Source organism: Lutjanus erythropterus, chromosome 16 (assembly GCF_056507025.1).
Source record: "Lutjanus erythropterus isolate fLutEry1 chromosome 16, fLutEry1.hap2, whole genome shotgun sequence".
NCBI classification, from domain to species: Eukaryota; Metazoa; Chordata; class Actinopteri; order Lutjaniformes; family Lutjanidae; genus Lutjanus; species Lutjanus erythropterus.
The window spans coordinates 20,815,313-20,839,862 of record NC_139332.1 but is presented as its reverse complement, the minus strand read 5'-3'; the positions used below and the strand labels follow the sequence as shown (position 1 = coordinate 20,839,862).

General features: G+C 40.0%; 1 protein-coding gene across 2 annotated transcripts in view; it reads left to right on the top strand.

Moving 5' to 3' along the window:
* The first annotated feature begins 1,912 nt into the window (after positions 1–1,912).
* znf704 (zinc finger protein 704) overlaps positions 1,913–24,550 on the top strand; it is a 60,926-nt gene continuing 38,288 nt past the window's right edge. Inside the window, exons 1-2 of one of the 2 annotated variants that reach the window (XM_084739908.1) lie at positions 1,913–2,835; positions 9,803–9,990. In XM_084739908.1, coding sequence (XP_084596034.1) covers positions 2,575–2,835; positions 9,803–9,990 — 449 coding nt within the window. In that variant the 5' untranslated portion in view covers positions 1,913–2,574. Of the gene's footprint in view, positions 2,836–9,799; positions 9,991–24,550 lie in introns of both variants that reach the window. The other variant, XM_084739906.1, reaches the window with a different exon arrangement.

Below are 24,550 nucleotides of genomic sequence, written 5' to 3'. Positions count from 1 at the left end.
CATGACCACTGACTGTGCAGAAGTTATGAGTAATTTAGACTGAAGATTTGGAGAAACAGAAGCTCATTTTGATTGATGCCTGCTATAAAATGATATATGATAATGATGTTAAAGCATTAATTATAAACAGTTAAAAGGGACAGATCTATACCAAAAACTCCAACCACAATAAAAACTACTCAATACAATATTTATACCAATATTTTAAAAAACAAAGAAAAATGATGACTTGAAGAAATATCCTTTATTAAATAATAAATGTGATAAGTTTTTCCTTTTAACTTAAAGTGCCTCTGCTTTCCTTTTTTAATAAAATAAAATAAAAGTAGCCAGCCATGGCCTATGCATGTGGAAAAACTTAGTGTCATATATAAATACACAAAATTGTGATTGTGCAACACTTCTGCAGCACTACACTTGAAACGTTACATTGCACGGTTACTGCAGCATAACACTTAAAGGGATAGTTCACCCAAAAATGAAAATTCAATCATTACTCTTCACCCTCATGCCACCTGAAGGTCGGGTTTAGTTTTTAGTCCACAAAACACTGCTGGAGTTTCACAGGAAAACAGCACTGCAGAATCTCCCAGACAACATTAAATAACCATTAAGTGAATGGTAGCCAGTTTTCAAGTGTAAAAAAGCAGCCAAACTACTGCATGTCTGGTAAAATCCAAGTCTTCTAAAAACCCAGCATGCCAAGTTTACTTGAAGGACATCATTTCCACCACATTTTCAGCTTAAATCTTAACTGTAGATCCTTAGCTTGGAGACACATTAATGTGTGTGTGCACACTGTTTGGAGGAGACGTCGATTATTCCAGATGAGCAGTATGGAGGCATTTCATGTTGTTTTTTTTCCATCTCTCCATCAGTGCTGTTTTCCTATGAAAGTGCAGCAGTGTCTTGTGAATTAAAAAACTGAGCCTTACCTTCGATCGACATGAGTGTGAATAGATGATAACTGAATTTTAATTTTTGGGTGAACTATCCCTTTAAAATGTTAAGTTGCACAGCAATGATGTTGTCTTAGTAAGAACATTGCATGTGACATATTAACAACATTACGTGACGTTATCCAAAAAGTGGTGGAACATTGGGATAACATACTGGCAATGTTTTAAAATAACAATTATGTATGTACAATTACATAGCAAAAGTAATACAGAAGTAAAATGAAATAAAATAAAATAATTAATTATGCAATGCCACGGTAGATATTGTCACAGTCCAGTAAAGAATAATTATTTTTTTTTATTGCATTATCACAATATTTGAAATAATCATCCCTAATGATTAAAAAGTAACTAATACTCTGCATAATTTTTGAGAAAAATACATTGTACTTTTACTGAAGTATTTTTTAACACCAGTAGTTTAACTTGTACTTGAATATTTCAGTAATGTGTCAGTACTGGCACTTGAGTACAGATTTTCAGTACTTTTTCCACCAATGGGGAAAAAGATGTTGTGTTCCCCTCATTGCCTGAACTGGCATTTTAATGACACTCCATAAGAAATTAAACAACCTGTTGTGTTTATATTCACAAAACAGACCAGTGCCATCCATTACTTTCATTTTAGAACCATCATAGTAATTTGGAAATCCCATGGTACTTGGAAAGTAGGTTACACGCCTTTAACAAGTAGGTTATAGCAAAAAGCCTGTCTGTCTGGTCGAAGTTTTCCTTTCCTTAGCCTAAATTCCCCTGTTTCTCTTTCTTTCCCTCTGCCATACCCCCTCCTTTCTGGTTTCCTCTCCATCCTTGCGTCATTGTTTTGAATGGAGCATCCTCCCGGCTTGCATTACCTTCTGTCGGAGGAGAAGGGGGAGCGGTGGGGGCTTGTGGAGGCGTGTGCTGCACCGACCAATTGCAGCCCGCCTTGGCCGCTGGACCGCACATGTTTACAGGCAGCATTCCGCCGGTAGAGGCTCTGCTCGGCTGGACCCACGCACGGACTGGAGCATACAGTAGCCGGAGCTGGAGTCACATAACGGTCGTATTTCCAATCGTTTTCAACATCTGCGGTGGGAGAGCGGTGTACAAAGCCGTACGGAGTGAAACGATTCGACGTATATGTTTCCTATCTTCGATGTCCGCGTTTATTTTTCACATTTAGCCCGCCGCTTTGTGAAATCGTGTACAAATGTCATCTCGGTCCCCGAAAGTGGCGGTTAATCCGTGTTTTCCGGCCACCCGCTCAGCTCGCAGGGAGCAGTGGGGAAAACAAACAGGTCGAACGGAGGAAGATTGGTAGCCGGTTGGATGTGGAGGTTGTTTAGCGGCGAATGAATCGTTTTCGTGTTGACGGTGTTTGTTGGGTGCTTATACTAAGTTCTCATCCAGCTTTCGGTGTTTTTGAGTACGGTGCATTTTAGGACGCTGTTTGGAGTTTTCGCCTTCCGAGTATGTTGCTGCTTTCTAACATTCTATCAGGGCTGTTGGAGCGCGTAGTCTACCCGCTGCGGTTTTGTGTTTTTCTCGACGTTGTTTACCGGCCATAATTCGACGGTTAATGATTTAAATTCACCGGTTAGCCGGGTCTGAATTAAGCGAGACACTTTTAGACATGCATACGAGGCGTTTGGTGAAGCGGTCGATCCTCGGCAGCCGCGTTTATGCGCCCAGTCCGACGGGGGACGGTGCCCCGGTGACAGGAGTGGTCCAGGCTGTCAAGCAGGAAAACAGAGACGTCTCGGCCGCGGGAGCTCGGCGCAGCGTCTACACCGTGCTCCTGCAAGACGGGAGCCTCAAGGAGTTCTCCGAGGAGGAGATAGCCACCGGGTTCAACCACACTGCAGCCAAAGGACCGCTCAAGTCCAGCTTGAAGGTGTGTGTGTGTCGGCCGGCTTCACTGTATTTGTCGTGCGGTGTTTTGCAGCGTTTAACCGCTTCCTGCACGCAGCGGATTTAACGGTGTCACCGCCGCGGCGGCTGCTGCTGCCGCCACTGATGCCAAATTTAACCAGCCAGGACAAAAGCAGCGTTATTCAGAATGACTGTAGTGCAAATTCGGGTGCATATTGCATCAAATAACTGGCTGTCATGGCATTTGGCGACACCAGATATATGGGACAAAGGGCTTGATAGGGCCTGCGCAATGTTTATGTGGGCTAGTGGGTGGGTAAGCCGAGGCAAACAAACACGCTCTGACTGCAGCGTTTTGGATGGATGGAAAGAGCCGGTGCGAGGTTTCTGCACATAGGCTTACGTTTTATACACATCACCTTTATTACAAACAGATGTGTGCATCCTCGCATTAATTGCACATTTGCATCAAAGTATGCATTATATTTAGGATATTTTAATTTATAGATGATACAGCTTGTCACCTAGTTGAATATCATATGGCTTTATGTGAACTCAGTCTGCACAACAAGGCTATTATTGGTTAAGAGTAGATGAAAATAGTATCCATGTGGGCTTTCTGTTGCATGATATATTGGTATCGATATTAGCTTATCCAGCTATATTCATCTATTTTGGAATAAGCTTATACTAGCTGATAGCTCCACTAATATCTGATTTTACAGATTATGTAGAAGCATTTAGTTGGGACTGTTAGGCAAAATGCTCTATAAAAGCCAAAGTATATTTTGTGAAGTGTTTTGATTAACTTTACTAGAGGAAATAAAATAACATTTTTAGAGTCAGAACTGTTCTTTGTTTTTATTGTCCTAGTGATGTCAGTTAGATTTGGTTCAGTCAGAGCTATGAGATATTAAATCATAAATCTTTGCTCATTACATCTTCAGATGTGCAAAAACTACAGGTTATTGGCTGAAAAAAAATCCATATAGCGCATCCCCAATTAAATTTTGATTTTCATTGATACAGGTTGCAGCCTGTCACCCACTTGCATATCATATGGCTTTATGTGAGCCCAGTCTGCACAGCAAGGCTATTATTCTTTAACAGCAGTTGAAAATAGGTTCCATGTGCACTTCTTGTGGCATTAGAGGCAGGATAGGAAGTTTAGATGATGTCCAAATTTGTAGTCGTGATATGGGGCCTAATTAGCAGTGACCTAATTGTTTTCATATCCAACTTGTATGCTTTGGTGTCACATGGCCTCAGATAAAGATTGAGGAAGACAAGCCAATCTAGCTCTTGGATGAAAACACCGTTTCTGGCATTTGAGGAAGTGTGTGTGTTTGTTTGTGTGACTGTGTGTGTGCTGTCCTTTTTATAGTGAGGGAGTGACTGAGGAATGCATGTGACTGAATAATGGCTTGTTGACGGCCTGATTTTGATCTGTTTTGATTGGTGTGGTTTTGTGCCTCCTTGCATTCATGTGTTTGATATGTTATTGATGAAGTAACACACAGGCTGTGATCGTTAAGTGTTATTTCCGTAACCATAACGGAAATATTCGGCCACTGTTTTTGTCACCACACATGCTGGACGGCTCACATTTCCTCTATGTAAATGTGAGCTGCACAGAGGGTGTGCATGTGCAGATGCAGCTGCAGAACTCTTAATTATTGGGAATATAATTGTTATCTCAGCGAACTCTGCACACTAATGCTTGTAAATTGCAAATTAAGTTGTAAACTATTCTTTGAAGTGTCAACCCTAACAAAGAAAAATGTAGCAACTTTTTATGGATTGTTGTCACGGCTTTGAGTGATGGGAACTGCTATGTAAACTTGGATTCCCTTGTTTTGCACTTGCACGTTTTGTGTATGCAGTGCTGCACTCACAAAAGCTGTTGCACAATACTGCTACAGTCACCGGTGCAGGCTGGAGTAGTGCAGCTGGGGCTGAGAGCGCAGTCCTGTCAACACAATGGTCAAGTCTCTTTCAGCTCTCAATTCCTACTGAGGTCGAAAACAAGCCATAAAATGAGGAGGAGGGGTCTGCTGTGTGTACATGGGTGTGTGGATTCACATTTTGTGTGCATGGATGTGCTTTCTCCCACATGTGTATTTGTATGTTTAATGAGTTAGATGTGACTATTTTACATTTTGGAGTGGGGGTTGTTTGTGAGGGCACGCAGCCCCGTTTGAGTAGCAGCTGTACAGCCAACAAAGCAGGCACCCCCAGGTTGGCAATGGGTGGCATGCTCCAAAGAATCTGGATGCTTGGCACATTGCCCAGATGGCAAACGAATGCCCCCTGTTCTGGAGAAGGGGGGCAGACACCACTTGTTGACTCGTCGGTTTGTGCAAGTGTGTGTTGTGTGAGCAATGTTACACAGATCCCTTGATGCTAACAAAGAGGCGTAGCTTGTTTTTGTTTTACTGGCACTTTTGTTGTCCTTGCTGTTGTTGCTGTTTGTGTTGATCGTACGCCGACGTGGGAGTCAATGAAGCAGGCTTGTTGACAGGAGCTGAGTGACTCTTTGTTCTGAAGCGCTGATCCCAGGGAGCCCGGCTTCGGATGTCCTTATTGGTTGGCTGAGCAGCATCAGCATAAAGCACAGTGACCACAGGGTCAAGTCTGGATGCTGCTTCCCATCCACCATGTGATGATGTATGAGTAATCTGTCAGAGTAAAGAAGGTGTATAGTTCTGTCCTTCAAAAGTAATTATATCTGTAATTAGGGCAGGGCGATATGGACAAAATGAAATATCACAATATTTTTGACCAAATACCTCAGTATCAATATTTATTGAAATTACCACAATATCATAGAGATGACTATTGGTGCTTTCACAAAATATTAACATAATGAGATTTTTGATAAATAATACACAATAATGTAGACACAAAGACTAAGAGCATAAAGGCAAATAATAGAACAACTAGAGCACTCTGATAAGTTTAGAAAATTACATCACTTTTACTTTTTTAGGGAAAAAAAGGTCCTGGGCACACTAAATAGAATATCTTTTTCTCTTTTTTCTTTAAATTAACATTGTGCACATAGTGCTGGCACAGAAAAAGTCACTAGACACAGTCTGGTTTTAAACACTGGTTTTGCTGTGCAGCAAGATTTCAGGCAGGACATAAAGAGTGAACTGAGGTCTTGAATGAGCACTTAGATTTTTTTCTTTTTTTATAGCTTCAGTACATTCATTACTACTGAATGTTAGTACTATATTGTTTTAAACAATGTGGTATTGAAAAGTAATGAAGTATCAATGCTTTTGACAACCGTAATATAAAGACAATTGTTCAGCCCTTGACTTAAGTCATATATTATGTTAGAAAATCGAATGTTAGCCTGTGTCAGTGCAGTGGGAGACCATTAATTAATCATTAACGTTCCTAATCCTGATCATTTACACTAGATGTGCTATTACAAACACTTCCTAGCAACAAAGAACTATACAAGCTAAAAGACACAGTCAGTTGGGATTTTTATGATATTGGGTCCATGGGATTCAATTTATGGTGCGTGTCAGCTTGCTTTATTATGACCTTTGACCCACAAAGGTTCAAGAATCTTAACGCTTGACAAACTGCCCAAAGCAAGTAGGTTATGAGTTTCTCTGTGAGTGGGAGAGAGAAGGAGAATGGGAGATAAAGAGAAGAGGGGGTGTGAGGGACACTTGGGGTATTTGTTCCTGCGCACACACACACACGCACACACATATATACACACACCAGCTTTGACACATGCAACTCAAATTTCACAACCAATTTGGCATGCTTCACAATTTCCTGGTTCCGTGAAATGCCATCATTCATACGCCCGGCGAAAGGACAGGATCGCTGTTTGTTTTATCCAAGGAGTACACTCGTCCTACACACAACACCTAATCTTCCCCGAGCCGATGTAATCCATCTTGTTGTTTTACTCAAGTCTGTGTTTTCACAGACGTTTTGCGCACCACTGAGCGTTCGAGCGACCAGCCTATGAGCGTTACTGGATACTCATTTCTCCTGTTTTTTTACCTCATTAATCTAAGTAAATTGTTCTCTTGGTGTATGTGTGTGCATATGTGTGTGATTGACTGCGGTGCCATTCCCTTTTCCACAGTCAAGCCTAATCGTGTTACAGTGCTTTGAGATAATGATCTAGATCACACACATACACCCACACACACACAGAAACACACACACACACACACTGGCCTGCATGTCATACTCCTCAACACTCCGTTGGCATGGGCAGCCGTGCGTGTCACTCGGCCTGTGTTTTGGCGTTTTCTCAGTGTGTTTCTAAGAGCCTGATGGCTTTAGTTACCTACAGAGATGTGTGTGTGTGTGTGTTGGTGTGTGCGTAGGTACATGCAGGTATTCATGTGTAAAAGGATGCCATTCGCTGATGTTGTGTAAGAGAGGAGATGATTTTTTTTTTTTTTTCCACATCGCTACAGGTAGGCGTTTTCAGAATGTTGTGATGGGAGAAATGCTGTTCCTTTGTGATTGTTTGTGTGATAGTGAGTAGTTAAATGTGTGTGGCATGGAAAAATGTTGTATTGTGTAATGCAGTCTTGTTATATGGAGTATGTCTGTGTGTATATGTGTGATTTTCAGGGCTGCAGAGCTGTGTGTGTGTGTGTGGATGGACTCTTAAGTGCTGAAACATTCAAAGAGAACCTCCACTTTGACATAGTCACTTTCAACTTAATTCCATTCTATTTTCCACCAAACCAATGGCGATTAAAAGGGATAGTTCACCCAGAAATCAAAATTCAGTCGTTGTCTACTTACCCTCATGTCGATTGATGGTTGAGTTTGTTTTGTTAGTCTGCAAAAGTCTTGCTGGAGAAACTTTTACAGACATCAACTGAGCTCAAATGGCACCATGTGCACCAGAGACCATAATTTCATTCATTAGCAACAATTTTACAGCGAATGATAAGGTCAACGTGAAATTTCGTCATTCAAGTTCTGTAACATTTATGATCTTTTATAATTGAGGGAGAAGTTTTCTTTAGCTTAATAATGTATGAATACATGCATCACTGCTGGCCTGTAGCATTTTCTTTTCAATAAGTTTCTGTTCACATTCAGTGTATCTCACTGTGTGTATCCTTGAGGTCTAATAAATGAATAAAATAAAAATGAATAAAAGGGTAATCTTTCCCTTCTGCTGGCGAAGGAGAGTATTTGAAAGTACTGTCCAGTGTCTACACACCGATGTTTGCTATCTTGCAGTCTCCTTCCTTGTTTTTGTTGGCACATTTCTGTGCTTCTTTGTGCGTTAATGCCACAAACTCTGATTAAAATTGAATAGTGTGAAACCAGCTGCATGTTTGTATTCCATGGTGAGTATTGGGGCTGAATGATATGCAATAATATTTTATGATTATTTTGCCAGTTATTTTAATTGTGATTTTAGTAGGAGTGGTCATTTTTGCATTTCATTTTTACTGAAAAAAATAAAAGAATGATGATGGTTTGATTTTTGCTGGGGCTTCTACCACCAAAAGTGTTCCCCAGTGTTTAAAAAATATATAATATATTTTAGAAAATATAATAATACTTCATCTGTACAGATGAATCCTCTGATAAGATCCTGTGTCCTTAAACACTTGTAGCACAAGAGTGGTAATATGAATTATTATATTCTTATCTGTTTTTAAAGTTTTTTGAATTTACAGATTTTGAAAAAAAAAATGCCTCAGAGCTACCCTTAAGAAAGACCTTATTTCCCAGATGCATAGTTTTGTGTGAAGTTTTATTTGTTTTTGTTCATGAGAAGGCAGTTTTGGTGGAATTGTCAACAGTATCATGCGGTTTTCAGTTTCAAAGGCTCATACCTCCAAAATGTCTACGACAGCCTTGTTTTATAACTGACCACTGTGCCTTTTTCAGCTTATCCAATCTGTTTTGGAAATGCTTTTTTAAGCTCCAGAGGCTGGAATTTTTTCTTAAACCATATTGGATCGTGTACTCCTTCATTTAAAACGTAAACACGAAATTCTTCAGAATTTGGGTTTCAGACTTTTGACTGCTACATCCCGTGCCCAGATACCAACAAAACTATATCCATTTTGTAATTGTTTCCGTGCACAAGTAATATGTGTAATATTTTACTAAGTAATTTAAAGGGACAGTTAACCCTAAAATCAAAAATACATATTTCCCTCTGGTGTGTAGTGCTATTTATCCATCTAGATTTTCTTTTTGGTGTGACTTGCAGATTTTTGGAGCTATTGGCTGTAGAGGTGTCTGTCTTCTCTCCAATATAATTGGACTAAGTGGTCCTCGGCTTGTGGCACTCAGAGCACCAAAAGTACGTTTGAAAATTCAAAACCATTATCTCTTTCCATGAATCATGACCTGGTTACTCGAAATAATCCACAGACCGTGTAGTGAGCAGTTTCATGTAGGAACTATTTTCTTTCTATGGTTGAATTTACCATAACTACTTATATGTAGGAATTACTTTCTTTCTACTAGAATAGAGTCGTTCCTACATATAACTGCTCACAACAAAGCCTGTGGATTATTTTGAGTAACCATTTCATAATTTTTGGAAAGAGGCACTGGTTTGAATTTTATAAGTGTATTTTTTGGCTCTTTAAGCACCACAAGCACAGTGCCATTTAGTCCCATTATACTGGATAGAAGGCAGGCATCTCTATGGCCAATATCTCTAAAACTTGGCAACATTGACCAAAAACAAAAATCTAGATGGATAAATACCAATACAAGAGAGGGGGAAAATATGTATTTTTGATTTTTGGGGTGGACTGTGCCTGTAAGTGGTTATAGTCTTTTTACGTGCTGCAGAAATAAATGACACACTCACCACTCTGGCCTTTACCGAAGGAGGTTTCTGTACTTTGCATCAACATTTCTCACGACTCATTTCTATATCAGTGTTATGACTAACTTGTGTACATGACTCTCTGCCCAAGCACTGACTTATTCTTCTTTACATCCCTCTCCAGCAGAGTTCCAGTAACGGAGCTCCAGAGAGCCAGAAGGTGGAAGGCGGCTCCCTCAGCCCGGAGGCAGTAGAGGAGCAGCGGGTAGCAAGTGACGGCAAGCGTATTGGCCGCGACCCCGACACCCGATCAGTGTCCCTGCTAGAGCAGAAACGTAAAGTGGTCTCGTCCAGCATTGATGTCCCTCACGCCAGGTAGGACATTGTGTGTGTGTGCGCGTGCATGCGTGCGTGCGTGTGTGCGTGCACATGCAAGTATGTGCATGTGTGCATGCCAGTTCTTTGACAGCAAGAGTCTGATTCCTGTCCTGGAGGGAGTTTGGCTCGAGTTCATACATGCAAAGTTCATAGAGGGTTTATGACATAGATATGTCATCTCATAAATAGGACAGGACAGAGTTTATTTGGGCTGATATCCCATTTTTTCATCTGATCCTCAAAGCCATTTTGGCAGACCACTGAATGAAATGTAATTTGACAGGCGGCCATTTTTATTCCATTATACATATATATATATTTTTTATTACATGCCATCATACATGTTACGCTGCACATCAATGTTGTCACTTTGTTGAAATGAATGTATTCATCCCTGTCCTACATATTGAAAGCTCATGTGCAAAATGTCATTTTTGGAAAAGAATACCATGCTGTTGCTTTAACTTGCTGGAGCAATTATGGTTATGGTTATTTAAATGGCATGCCTCTGGTGGTTTCCCAAATTGTAAAAGTGGTGCAACACGGATTCAAGGCCATGAGAGTCAACTAACATAGTAAATCGCATCAGTTACCCTCTTGTATGTGATTCCTGCTTTGCAGTAAAGACAGTACACTTAGACACATGGTAGCCTTATGGGCAAGATAGACATAAGAGGATATGTCCTTGAAATTTGTGTGGGAGAACAGATATCACTCTCATGTTTTATTGAAAGTGAGATATATAATCCATCTGATCCTGCAATATGGATCACAGAGCCCTATTCAAATGAAAACACTTATTATGTTATGATGCATGAGTTGTCCCCTCACACATTCAGTGATTCTCTTTACACTGTGTAGACACAAATGTTATTTTAAGATGGTCAGCATAATCTGCCAGTGCAGCTGGTCCACAATGGGGCAATTAAACATTAATAGGCATCAGTGCATGGCAGTGAAGAGCCGTCCAATAAAGAAACAACACTCTTTCACTATTAAATGTGAAACACTACCACCCTGTAAAGCACTGCGCCATTATCGAGCGTCAATCCCCATTACTTGTCCTCCTGCAGCTGAAGGAGTCAAATCAATGGCAACTTTCTGAAAAGTACAGTAAAAGTCACCCATATGAGCAGCTTTATCACCACATCCTGAGCCCTGCTTTTAATTTAATAGTTATTTGCTGATGAATCATTGATTTTACTCTCTCTTGTTGCCCATTAGGAGGACAAATCTCTTTTTAAATTGAATCCATTCCATGGATTAGACCAAAGTTTTATACCTGTCCCTCTATAATTACCTCCTTGCATAGGGATTGCCATAATATTGATATTTATATGGTTATTGTGGAATGGCTTATTGATCATCTCACTGCCCTTGCACAAGTTTAGCTTGTTGCCTGAGCTCAGGGACAATCACTTTATAAACCAAGTTCCTGTTTATCCTCCTAATGAGACCATCAGACAACAAGAAAGCCATGGGGAATGTCTTACAAATCAGAATTTACCCTCTACATTCAATAATCCTGATATAATGATCAAGAGGAACCACAACCTTTTAAAAAGCCTCACATCTTTCCAGTGATTAGTGTGGACAAACACACAGAATTTCAATAACGCACCCAAGTTGTCTCACTAGCCAGAATTCCAGCAGGAATGTGCCAGATTATGTTTTTATTTTGCCTGTCCAGGCATCTTTGAAGCAGCATTAGTGGGAGAATTGTCAGCCAAACCCCCCAATTAAGTAGAAACAACCAGAGACAAAGGTTAGATTTGCTTTCGGATCTTTATCTTGTATCTGCAAGTATCAGTTACAACCAAAGCCTTTGGAAACCTACAATTGTGTGGCATACCGGCTGAGAAGCAATGAGTGTATTTTGAGTTTTTACTGTGTGTTTCAGTAGTGTTCTCTGCTGACACTAGCAGAGCTTTTTTTCTATTTCTGTACTGCTCCCACTAATTCAGCCATCTGCTGCCAGATAAGAAAGAAAAAAAAGTAACTTTAGGTATGTGAAGGCCATGTGTAGGGAGGAAGCCCTTGGAACAATCAAAGACATCCTGGATGTTGTGCGTGCATGTTTTTGTGTGTTCAGTGCATAATGTTATAGTTGAAATCTTTGTACCTCGATTCAGGTCCAATTCAGAGGGCCACAATTCAGTTATAAAATGATTATTGATGCATCTTAATGCGTCATAATTCAAACTGTTAAGTCAGCGGGTGTTCAAATGATATCCATCTGCATTTGCTCAGTCGTTGTCACCAAAACTCAAAAGTGTAGAACGTTAACATGACACATGTTTATGTTAGTTACGTTTCACTATCCAGTTGGTTCAACTGTAAGGAATGTACATCACTGTATTACACAATTGTTAGGTGATCATAATGATGAGAATTGGGACACGCCCATGTACTTAATGCCAACTACATCACTGTGACATCAGTGGATGCAGGAAGAACAACAGATTTTGCAGCATGGGCATGGATATTAGAGGCTCACCTGCAATGCATCTTGGTACATGTAGGCAGTGCCGGCACAGCTCTAAAGCTGGTGAATTTAGCTTTCTCCATCAGTAAAGCTGACCATCAGTTGACTACATTTACCATCAACACTGAATGGACATCCACATGAAAAGCACCAGATTTTGTCTTTACTAATGAACCGACCGTTCCAAGTAAAGTGAAGATTTAAGGATCTGATGGTACAGAACAAAGAAAGTTACAGATATGTCACACCTGTGTTGTCACTAGTTTATTAACTGGTGGGATAATTTCTTCACCATAGCAGCCCTTCTGCCATGTGGCATCTACCTGTTTTTTGTTGAGGATTTACAAGTGTGACCCATAATCTAGTTTTAGTAACTTATATTCAAAAATGAAGTGTTAGTTAGGAATTGCACTTAACTCTCTCATTACATGCTTCTTGCTTTGAAATATCCTCATAGTTAGAGTTCAGCCGGTTCGTCCCTTCTTAGTGTCATAGGCTTTTTTATGTGTTCATGAAAAGTCCAATTTCTAGCCAACAGCACAGACTTGACATCTAATTATTTTGTGTATCGCACTTCAAAGCCTGCAACTCAGAATCCAAAGATCTATTGTGCTTGTCAAGTCAAACCAAGTGCAAAAGCAGACTTAAAAATAAATCCATTTTGGCTCAATTTATAAAGTGTGCTCACACAATCAGGAACATGGAAAGTTCACTCCTGCCACATCACAGGAACAGGTATGAGCCCAAGCTGCTTTCTCAGATATCCCTACAGTGACCTCTTCAGTGCACAGCAGCGTTATTGCCTTAAGATTAAGATCCATGGCTCTCATCCTCTGCACACCTGCGACCGATTTTCAGCCCGGCTCTAGCACTGGGCAAGAAATGGTGTCGCCACCGACCACAAAGTAACGTTTATCTGTAATAGAGACAAGGGGGGAGGAAGGAGGCTCGGAGGGATGGTGGAAAGGGAACGAGGGAGTAACAATGAATGTATGTGGAGAGGAGGACAAGAGGGTAAAGGAGATGGAGCAAGCACGTGTGAGAGTGTGTAACTGTGAGGATAACAGCAAAAAAAAGAGAAGAGAGAAAGACTGCCTGAGGATTTTTTTCAGAGCTAACTCTCTAGAGAAGTCTGACCTTGAGGTTGTTAATTGCACTCTCAAAAGTTCCCCTTTCTGCTGGTGATTTACCAAGAAAATGTCTGGCTGTTTGATGGCTCTTCAGGTCCCTTGTAACCCAGATAGAATAGGTTTCCTACCTCACTGGGAGTAGCTGAAGTACCCCAACGCCTCGTCTGCAATCATTGGGAAAATAGAGGAAAAATGACGTTGTGTCATATAGATGTTAGACCTCGGGGGTTTTATGTAGCTACATTTTATGGTTCTGTCAGCCGCTCTGGCTCTCATTACTTTATCGAGTAGCCTCCTTCATCGTATTTGTTTACAGCACATTTACTTTGCCCGCATTTCGTCAGATCTTGCTCCAAAAATCAATAGGTGTCAGTCCATGATTGACCTATTTTCTACAATGCCCCAACTCCCAAATGTCCAAAGAAATGGTTTCCCTCATGAAATGTCTTTTTTTTTTTAAATGTGCTGTGTCTCAAAACACAGGAGCTGGAATTTCTTGCTGTGGCAGGTTTCTGATTTGTTTACGCCATATTTATCGTCCGTGTCTTTCTTTGACAAACGTTCATACATCTCCACACTTTGTCAGACTGCGGTCGTAGCCAGCTGCTGGGCCTTCTCCTTCCTCCAAGAGCTTATGTTTTCTCTATGCAGGAAACAGTCAATTGTAACAAGAGCTGGCGGGGGCAGACCAGTGGAAACGAATGGCTTGGCTTTTGACAAATAGCATTCTGGAGACTAATTGCTAGCAGGGGAAGCGAAGTATAACCTTAGTTGAAGGGAAATCAAGAGAGTGCTCGGCTTATTATTGCAAACCCCAAAAACAACAGATCTCAGGGTTCAAATCTTCTCTTCAAACCGCCAACAGTCAGCCTCCCCTTTCTAGCATGACCTGAGGTTACTCACGTTTCTGAAAATAACTGGACCCCTTGTTTGCCCTGTGCGATGTTGTAATTTCTTCTTTTTTATACCGAAGTCTAACACAATGGCCACATTTAGATTGATTCATGGTAACTGATGATGATTCCATGTAGCTGTAATTTAAAGCAAGGAAGTCAGTAAGGTTGTCAAAAGTACTGAAGTATCAATATTTCCTTCAAAACCATATGTTTAAAAGCAAAACAATACTGACATTTGATAGTACTGAAAGTGCTTTACAAAATATCTAAGTGCTCATTCAAGACCTCAGTTCAGTTTTTATTCTTCTTGCCTAAAATCTGTCTTGCATCACAACTAGAGAGTTCAGTTACTTTTTCTGTACCAGCACTGTGAACATTAATTTAAATAAACTTTTTGTGTTCCTATGACTTTGTTCCTTTTTGCTGTGGTCTGAGAAGTATAGAGTATATTTTTTTTTATATAGCAGGATTGTATCAAAGTTTGGAATTACGGTATTGTGACAACTCTAGAAGCTGGTCGGGTCGACTTCAGTGCCAAAACAAAACTGTTTGTTATTGTTGATCATTTTTATTGTTGATCAGCGTGTTTGCAGTTCACAGTGCTGAGCCAACCATGTGTTCTGCACTCGGAGTCTGGTGCAGCAGCCAACTCAGACATGGAACGGGGCCAAGGACTCCCCATCCTGTGCAAAAAGAGGCCCAAAAGGCCTGTCAAATTATCGTTTGTCTTTTGATAAAGTATCATGGCTTTATAATCCGCTTGTTTTCCCTCTGCTCATGGTTTTGGTTGTCTCTATGGTCACTGCTTACCTCTTTGGAACACTGGTACCGATATTACTCCTTTTGCACAATGTGTTTTTGTGTTTGTGGCGAAGGAGGGCGTTTGAGTTTCGAAACAGGAGAAAGGAGGGGGAGGACGGGGCAGTGTGGGTTCTCCAGAGAGTGAGTGACAGAGAGAAAGAGTGAGAGAGAGATGCTTAGTGTTTGCCAAAGAAAACAGTTGTTCCTGGTTTGGATGCCAGTGGAGTTCAGAAACCATGCGATTACCATCTGAAAAGACAGCTCTCATGATCTCTCTCTTTCTCTCTGTGTTTCTCCCTCTCATTCACGGTCTCACTCTCCCAGACTCAATGTACTTTTATCTGATGGAGCACTGAGGTTTTTTCCTGCAACAATTTACTTGACCAAACCCAGTGTGTTGACTCAAATATTCTGTTAAACTGTATCAGATTGGCCCAACTACACACAGCTAAAAATATCAAACAGAAATGTGCTTGTATTTATATAAAAAGGACATTGCTCAACATGTGTAATAGAGGGTTCTTGTTTTTTATTCACAGTAATGGTTCCCAAACGTTCCAAACGGGATTTGTCATGATTATACTTTAGCAGGCAATGTTTTGTGAAGAAAATTAAAAAATGGCAAATAGCTTTAAAACAAATGTAAACTTTTTTAATTGGTTCTTCCAATACACTGTTGCCTGTGGTGTAGTGTAGAAAACTAAAATTGTGAACATAAATACAGATTTTTTTTAAACAATTATATAAAAGCACTTTGTTAAGTCGTAAATTAAGTCAGCAGTTAAAGTAGGACTGGACAATTAATTAAATATTAATCTTGATCAGGATTTTGGCCCCACACAATTAAATGAACACGATGGAAGAAGAAGGAAGGAAGAAGGAAGAAGAACTAGTCCCTCAAAATCCCTTGCATTAGAATTTTGGATTTATGGCAAATGATGTTAGGCAAGAACAAATCATATGCAAAAAGTGCTGCAAAGTAACGCACTGAACTGATCAACCACCCGCAAAACATGACAAACTACTATTTGAAGAACGCATGAAGGCCAAGATGAATGACATTATCAAAGTTACCTTCCTAAATCCCCGTTCTTTTCTAGTGTCAACTCAGACATCCGTAACTGCCAACGCTGAACAGCACATCATCTTATGAAAGTAGCACCGTGTGAAAGTGAAAGTGGGGCTCCGTTGATTTAATTTTGGGTATAATGTTGTTTGTACAATTTTATTCATATGTTCCTTAAAGACCAGTCTTACAAGACCAAAATCTTATTTTATTTTGATCCTCAGATATGCTCATTCGCAGGAATCTTGCACAACATAGAAGTGAAAGCAGTGCTTTGTTTTCTTAAATGAGAAAGTGAAATACTAATATTTTGTCCCAAAAATCAATGCACAATCATGAGAATAATCATGATCTCAATATCGATCAAAATAATAATTGGCCATAAGGCCCTCAGTTAAAATGGAAACTACAATAAGCATAGTGCCTGGAGTAGGTTTTAAGAAGGATTTAAACAAATACACAGATTTTGCCAGCATGAGCTTATCACAACAGGTTGTTTCATTTTCCAGAAGCCCTGATGGGAAAAGCCTGATGTTGTTTCTAATCTGGGCTTTAGAGCAGCCAGCAGGGACCAAAGCTGCGATCCTTAGTCGGGCTCAGATGAGGTTAAAATGTGTGTGATCATATCTTGGGACCAGGTGCGTTCATGTTTAAAAAGGGATCAGCAAAATCTTCAAAATCAATTCTGAGAGTATCAAATAACCATTGCAAACATGCTAAAATTAGAGCGATATGATCTGATTTTGGTCAGGGTTACACATTAACCATTATGTGCAGCACCATTCTCTAACCTCCCACTTTCCATCTTTAGTGTCTTGGTATAATATAACTCAGTATAATAGGACAAAATGAGATCTGTGGTGGAGAAGAATAAATGCACAGGAGAAAACCAGATGAGATAAAAAAAAAGCACCTTGTGTGGTGTAGACTGTCATTTGTCATGTGATTTTCTAGCATGAAGGATTTCCTTGAGGGAACATCTCATTAAACAGTGGCCTGTGTGAATTACTTAAATATCACATCAGTGATTATTGGCTCTTTGTGTCTACACTTGGCTTGCTCTGTTCAACTGGATTCACTGGAGTTTGCTTTGTTCAAGGCTTGAAAACCCACCTCACACAGAATCTCTAATCTCCATGCGATTGTTGTGTATTCATGTACCCACCCCACCCTGCTGTTAACTCCGCTTTAGATTTATTGCAAATAGACTAATCAAAGGCAGAGTCCTCATTCTTTGTCAATACCCGTGGCACACTGGTGGGAGCCGCATCGAGTTCGGTCTCCGCCACATCATTCGACAGGTTCTGGCTCCTGAGAAAACGACCACCTGTGATGCCACAGGAGTGGAATTGTGAGTTTAAATTTATATGCAAATTGGCTCTTTAATTAAGCGTGCTGAATATCACTGAGTGTGTGAGTGGTGGAATGGTTAACCGTGGATTAGTAGACCGTCAGTCTAAAGTCTCTGAGATCTTGTGCCAAAGCGCTGGACCGTGGCAAGTGTGTTTACACTCCAAGAAATAAGATTTCCAAAAGGGTTCTTCTTGAAGGGCTGAGGTTTTACCCAGAGCCATTTGCTTATGAAGAACCCCCTTTATAAGAAAGGGTTCTTCAAGGGAAGACTAAGGGTTCTTGGAAGGATTTTTGGAAGAAAGAGTTGTTCAAGGATTGTTGAAATTCTTAAAGAACTCTTAATGGGACTAGGAAGGGTTCTGGGTGGAACCATTAGACCATAGGGGGTTCTGGGTTAAACATTTTACAGATTGTTCTACGTATAACCGTTTATGTTGGATTCTCGGTACAATTCTCTGAAAGTATTCCAAGTGGAACCCTTAGAAATGGTTGCACGGAGAACTGAAAAGAGTTAACCTATGGTGACAAGCTGAAGAACCATTTATGGTTGTAGTTAGCACCTTTATTTATATCTAAGGGTTTAGGTGATGTGTGTATTGCTCTAATCACAGTCCAAGATTTGAAGTTCATTGGAGTACATCTGGCATTCTAATTAGAACATCAGTTATTGTGAATAGAAAGATTAGTGTAACATCTGTACCATGTGTTATATTGAAAGCTCATTCATGCACAGTCTACCGTTTATCTAAATAATGTACTTGACAGTCTAAAAATCATACACTGATTACTTTGACGCCGTCCGTGGAATTGACTCATCATGTGTAACATTCATTTTGGAGCCATCAGCAAAAATCTATTTGCAAGTTATTGAAGTCATAAATAAACACAAGGCTGCTTCTTAGGAGTTTGAACACTCTTTATGGCTGTCAAGGGAGCATGGCAAAATGTGTCGGCCTGACAGTGACGATGTCATGAATCAACAGACAAATCAATCTAAAGCCTCACAGAAAATGTCACTAATATGCTAATTTGTCCTACATCGCTGTCGTTGTGTCTGTAGGTAGTTTTGTGCTCAATCATTCCCTGCCTGAGCTATCTATAATGCATAGTGAAGAGCCTCAAAGCCTGTGTTTATGTGACAGCAGGCTCTGTGGGCCCTCTGCTGCTCCGGACTAATCTATAGTCCCCAGCTTTAATGGACTGATGGCACAGAGTGCTACAGAGGGGGAAAAAAAAGCTCTAATTGATTCTATCGACAGACGTGCATTATGGTCTTCTGCGGTTCCTATACGAGGTGGTACTAATTGACAGTAGTGTCAAGTGTCACACATTGTGTCCAAACAAAAGCACTAATGAGGAAGTGAAATTAGTGCATCAACTAAACTTCCGTTCTCTTAGCTATAAAATGAGAATTTTACCTGAACTGTGCAGTTTAATCAGCAGATACTCTGTCGAAGCCAGCTCCTAAAATGAGGAAATGAGTAAAGATCACTTGAGAATTACATTTACAAGGTTCCACATTAAACACAGTTTGTGTGCTGATAGAGTCATACAACGCCTGAAAAATGCCTATGGTCATGTGACACTATCCATTACCTTGCATGCCCCCAGTAAGAGGAAGCAGACTGGAGTACCAGCATGTAAGCTAAGCAATGAACTGGTCTGAATAGGTTCAGCAACAATAGGTATTTTAGCCACTTAAAAAGGTCGACCCAAGAAAAATCAATATCAGTTTAAGTGTTTTTTCACTGCTTTACTTGGGTGTCACAGACTTTTCTGGATGGGAGTGTGCCTTGTTATGAGCCAAATATCACTCTCCAAACCAACCAGACCCCATAGGTGAAAACAGTAATTTTACCTTGTAGAACATGAGAGTTGGTGGTCTAACGCTGCACTGATAAGTTAGTTTCTTTGTGTTGTGTGACCTTGGTGTGTTTGGTGATTCACCTTTGTCACACAGTAACACAAACAAACTGACAGATTTAGGCAACAGTAGACCAGCAGCTCTCGTGTTTTGCTGAGTAAAATTACTGAATTTGCCTATAGAGTTTGGAGATTGCAATATTTAGCTTTTATGACATTGGATTCCCATCAGAAAAGTCTATCTGAGAGCAAAGTAAAGTGGTTAGAACTTTCAAAATACAATTAAACTGATAATGATTTTTTTAAATTATCTTTTTTTACGTGGCTTTGATACCTTCTGTTGCTGACCCTGTCCACAGCAGTTTATCGAGCTTCCATACTGGTGTCCCTCTCTGCTTCTCCTAAATGGGAGCATGCTGACCAGCACGTACTGTAGGTAATAACACTGACTATTGCTTAGTGCCTCATGTAACCCCACATCAGATAGTCTGAACTATCCCTTTAAGTGGAATCCAATTAACTTGTTTTCTCAGCAGTGGCAAATAAGCCAGTTCTGTTTATTCTGGACAAGAATTCAAGCAGTTTTTTAAATTAGTTTTTTACCTAATGGCCAAAAAGTCAATAGTTTTATCTTTTGTGCTGCACAAAGAAAAACATAAAACTGCACATGAAAAACACACTTCATGAGTACAGAATGTACTGCATAGGAATTACTAGTTGAATAATTGTGTGCCTCCTACCATAATTTGTTATTAATATTACTGTACTGACCTAGGCAAAGTTTTGGTTTGGGGCAAAGACATTGTGACACAGTGGGGAGGCGACATGCTTCTCAAGTGTAACCTATTAAAAAACAAACCCAGCCCTGCAGAAACACCTTCTCCCCACATTTCTAATTATGGCCATCAATTTTGAAGCTCCATTGACCTGTCTGTTTTGAATTATTGATATCTGTCAGGCTGACAGGCTTTATTAATTAAAATGGAGATGTACTAATTAAGAGCACGGCATGAGGGTGTCATAATTGTAGCCCCGTTTTAATTTGAGTGTCGCTCATCAATTTTATCGCAGTTTAGCAGAGTGGGCGCGGCGTGACAGACGGGTGGGTGAAAGCAGGCTGGAGCTGCCCTCATGTGACTTGTGTGTGTGTGTGTGTGTTTCAGTATACATGGGCTAGCCATGATGTGATACCACTCCACTTTTCAGATTGTCAGCACCGCCTGCTTTAAAGACCAGATGTTATAATGACTTCCTTTCTTCGTGTGTGACACTTTGCATGAGAACATTAATTATTCTTTGTCATAATCCTGAGGAGATAAGTGCAAATTAAATTTAAAAATGGACCCATTTAACAACAGGACATATCAGTTCCTCCCATGAGCTGCTCACCACATATTTGTAATGTCACTAAAAGGCACTTGTATGGAAGTTATCTAAAAATGCAGTTTTTGCCTGCTTTAGTAACTTGTATTTGTCTCATGCAGACAAGCATTTTAAAAGGGAACAATATGATTCCTTCCAAAGTGTCCCCCAGATGAGAGTCTGTTTTCTGGACTTGGAATGAAACGTGGAAAAATGCTGTGAAGTGCTGTGACTGCCAAACAGTTTTGAATGGCCTGTTTAGTACGGTTCAGTACATCTGTTTATTAGACTACTTGCATGTGTGTGTGTGTGTTCACTTCATCTAATCTCTTGTATGTATTTGCAGGGTTTTAGTATTATATCATATGATTAATATATCAGCCACACACTCACATGCTGAGAGCCCGCGCCCCCCCTCTGAGTCATATCAGGTCAGAACACAGGTGTCTGCTTTCCTAACAAATGTTGGGCTGCACAGCCGCTGAGACAAATCTCACATCATGTAATGGCATCCTGCTGGAGAATTGACCTTGAATTCTCCAACCATCTTTCAACATTGTCAAAAGAGCCTGTTGAAAGCAGTAAGTAAGGATCAGTTGTTATAATGCTTTTAAAATCTTTAAATATAGTCAACAAAAGCAAGTTCCTGTACATTTTACAGCCATAACTACAGAAAACGGACAGTAGGGCTGCACAGTATGGTAAAAAATTCTTATTTTCACAGCGATTAAAATTGTGATATGTTTTATGATTGGTGGGAATGATCATTTTTGCATCATAATTTTCACTTTCACTCAAATTAATGACATGTGACATTTGTGGGAAACTGTAACAAACAAACATGCTTTCTGACATCTAGCAGTGTACTCTACTATTTATTACTATTAAATTAATTGCCAACTATTTTGACAGTCAATTATTAGTTTTGAGGCTTTTCTTTAATTTCAGAAAAAATGACCAAATTCTCTGAATTCAGATTCTGAACTGTGCAGATTTTTTGTTTGGCTTTGGATAACAGCGATCACCAGATTTTCACCATTTTCAGACATTTTATGGACCAAATAACTAATTGATTATGTAGGAAATGATCAACAGACTAATCAATTATCAAAATAATCATCAGCTGGAGCCCTTCTACATCTAGAGAATAAGATTTGTAGGGCAGGGCATCTTTGCAGCACAACAGTATTTAATTGTGCAGCCCTAACTCAAAGATTTGTAGACTAAACCGTGCCTTCATGTGATCCTAATTCATGTAATGAATCAAAACCATGATGCCTACACTAGTAATTCCCAGATGTGGCATGAATCCACCTTCTGGCCGAACAGATGTATAAAAGATATTTACACCGCGGGGGAGGCCATAATGTGTTTAGTGTGGAGGCATGTAATTTCACCTCCACGAGAGCAAAAAGATAATTTGTTACTAAAGGAGCAGTTGTAGAAACTTAGTGCAACCTTTCGACACAGATCTACTGTAAATTCTATGCCGGTATCATGTTTAATGACAGGAATAATATCGAGGCTACAAGAAATGATAAAGCCATTTGACATGCAGCATCTCAACAGTTGGCAACCTCCGAATGTTGCTCAACACTGTTGAATCCCCTGCACAGTCAGATAAGCCAGACCCTTTAGTCAAAACTATCCCACAGATGTCTTCTTCGACAAAAAGACCTTCTGTTGTGAGGAGGGAGCGATAAAGTTAATTGAAAGTTAGCCATTCGTTAGTCCGACATCTAACAGCCATCTGCTGAGGCGATCTACATAAATTGTTCCCGAACAGGACAACAGTGGAATATCCTCTTACTTCATAATCCAATAAGGCGTCTCCGTGGTCTTTGGTGTCTCCAGTAAGATCTAAAGCTGCACGTAGGCAGCAGACCAGAACTGTAAATAAGAGAGGCACTTCCAAAAAGAAAATTTAAAAGGTAATCCATCGTCTGTTTGCTTTCCAGCTCATGCACTTAGCCACAAACGGTACCAAACAAAGAGAAGCAGAGATAGAAGCTAATATTAAAGGAGCAATATGTAGCAATTGTGCATGCAAAAATGAGTACAGCAGTCCAAATGGCAAGTAAAGCAATAGACTGTATACTGCATAGGTTGAAATCCTATTTAGTATATGATCTATGGTTGAAGCAAGTGAATTCCTGCCGCCCCGTCCTTCCCAGTCTCAAGGAAGCTCAGACAGGCAGCAGCAACACTGCAGGAGTGTAAGACAAGTGCAGTGTTGTAATTTGACAGTAACAAGCAGTGACAAGTCAAACAAAGTAAATTGATCAGCTGTTTTTAACTCTCAACTGTTTGTCAATGTAAAGCTGCAGGGTATGGTAAAAAATTATTTGAATCAAATTGCAATTGTGACATGCAGTATGATTAGTGGAAATGACAATTTTTGCATTAAAATTTTAATTTTTACAAAAAAAAAAAAAACTATTAAAATCAGGATTATGTGAGTCTGTACCAAAAAAATATGTTTTATTTCATGTTGAGAACAAGAATTTTAGACCAGAACATCTCTGCAGCACTACAGTATTGCATTGTAATACTGTTTTTCAAAAACTTGCAATGTGTTCAGTGATTGCCTGCCTTTCTACCTGCCGGACTCCACTAACGTATTGCTCAATTAAAATTTAATAAACATCTTCTCCTGCAAGATTACTAATGATTTGTTACAACTCATAAATAGACTCTCAGTCCGTGAACATTCCGCATTTATTTGGACACTAGTTAACGTGAAACGGACCAGATATTTCAAAGGAGGACACTACAGCTGTTGTGTTGTCGTTAGAGAAGCAGATATAATGAGATATCATGGTCATTTTATGATTTATTATAGTAAATATATTACAGATTTCTCCTTTATAATTGCGAAAGAGAAATTTCTCATCTGTAGACAATCTTTTGATCGCTGATTTATTCAACCAGACGCCTGCAAGCTATTCTCAACTTTGCATTTTTGTTTACATCCAATTATTATTGTTTAGATTCTTGAGACATTTCTTCAGAAATCACCATGACTTTTAAAAGCCTTGAAATGGAAAAATCTCCTTTTTGTGGTGCTAAAATTGTAAAACTTTCAAACGGTGGACCCCCAGCTGCTTCATAAACGCACCCAATCATAATTGGCCCTTGCCACAACCCACCCAACCTTTCAAATAAGATAAAGCTTAAATTGTTGTTTCTCTTCTCTGTGGGGGTCCTGTGTAATATTCTCTCTCTCTGTCTCCCTTTTATACACTCACTTTCTCTTTGTCTCTTTCTCTCTGCCGTCCTTTGTTCTTCAAAGACATTTGTCATTAGCTTCATGAGCTTCACCTGCAAGCTGGCTTGCAGTGGCATGGTTACACACACACACACACACACACACACACACACACACACACACACACACACACACACACAGATAAAAACCCCCTGAAGGTAAAGGTTAGTTTTTCACTGTTCTGCTTATCTTCAGGTTGTCCCCTGTCGCTGCACAGAACAGCTTGTAAGGAGGTAAACAGTCAGCCAGGGCACTTTTAGCTTTGGGGGTTGATTCAGTGTGTGTGTACATTCGGGGTGGTGTTGGAATCCAGAAGACAGCTGGTACAGTTGC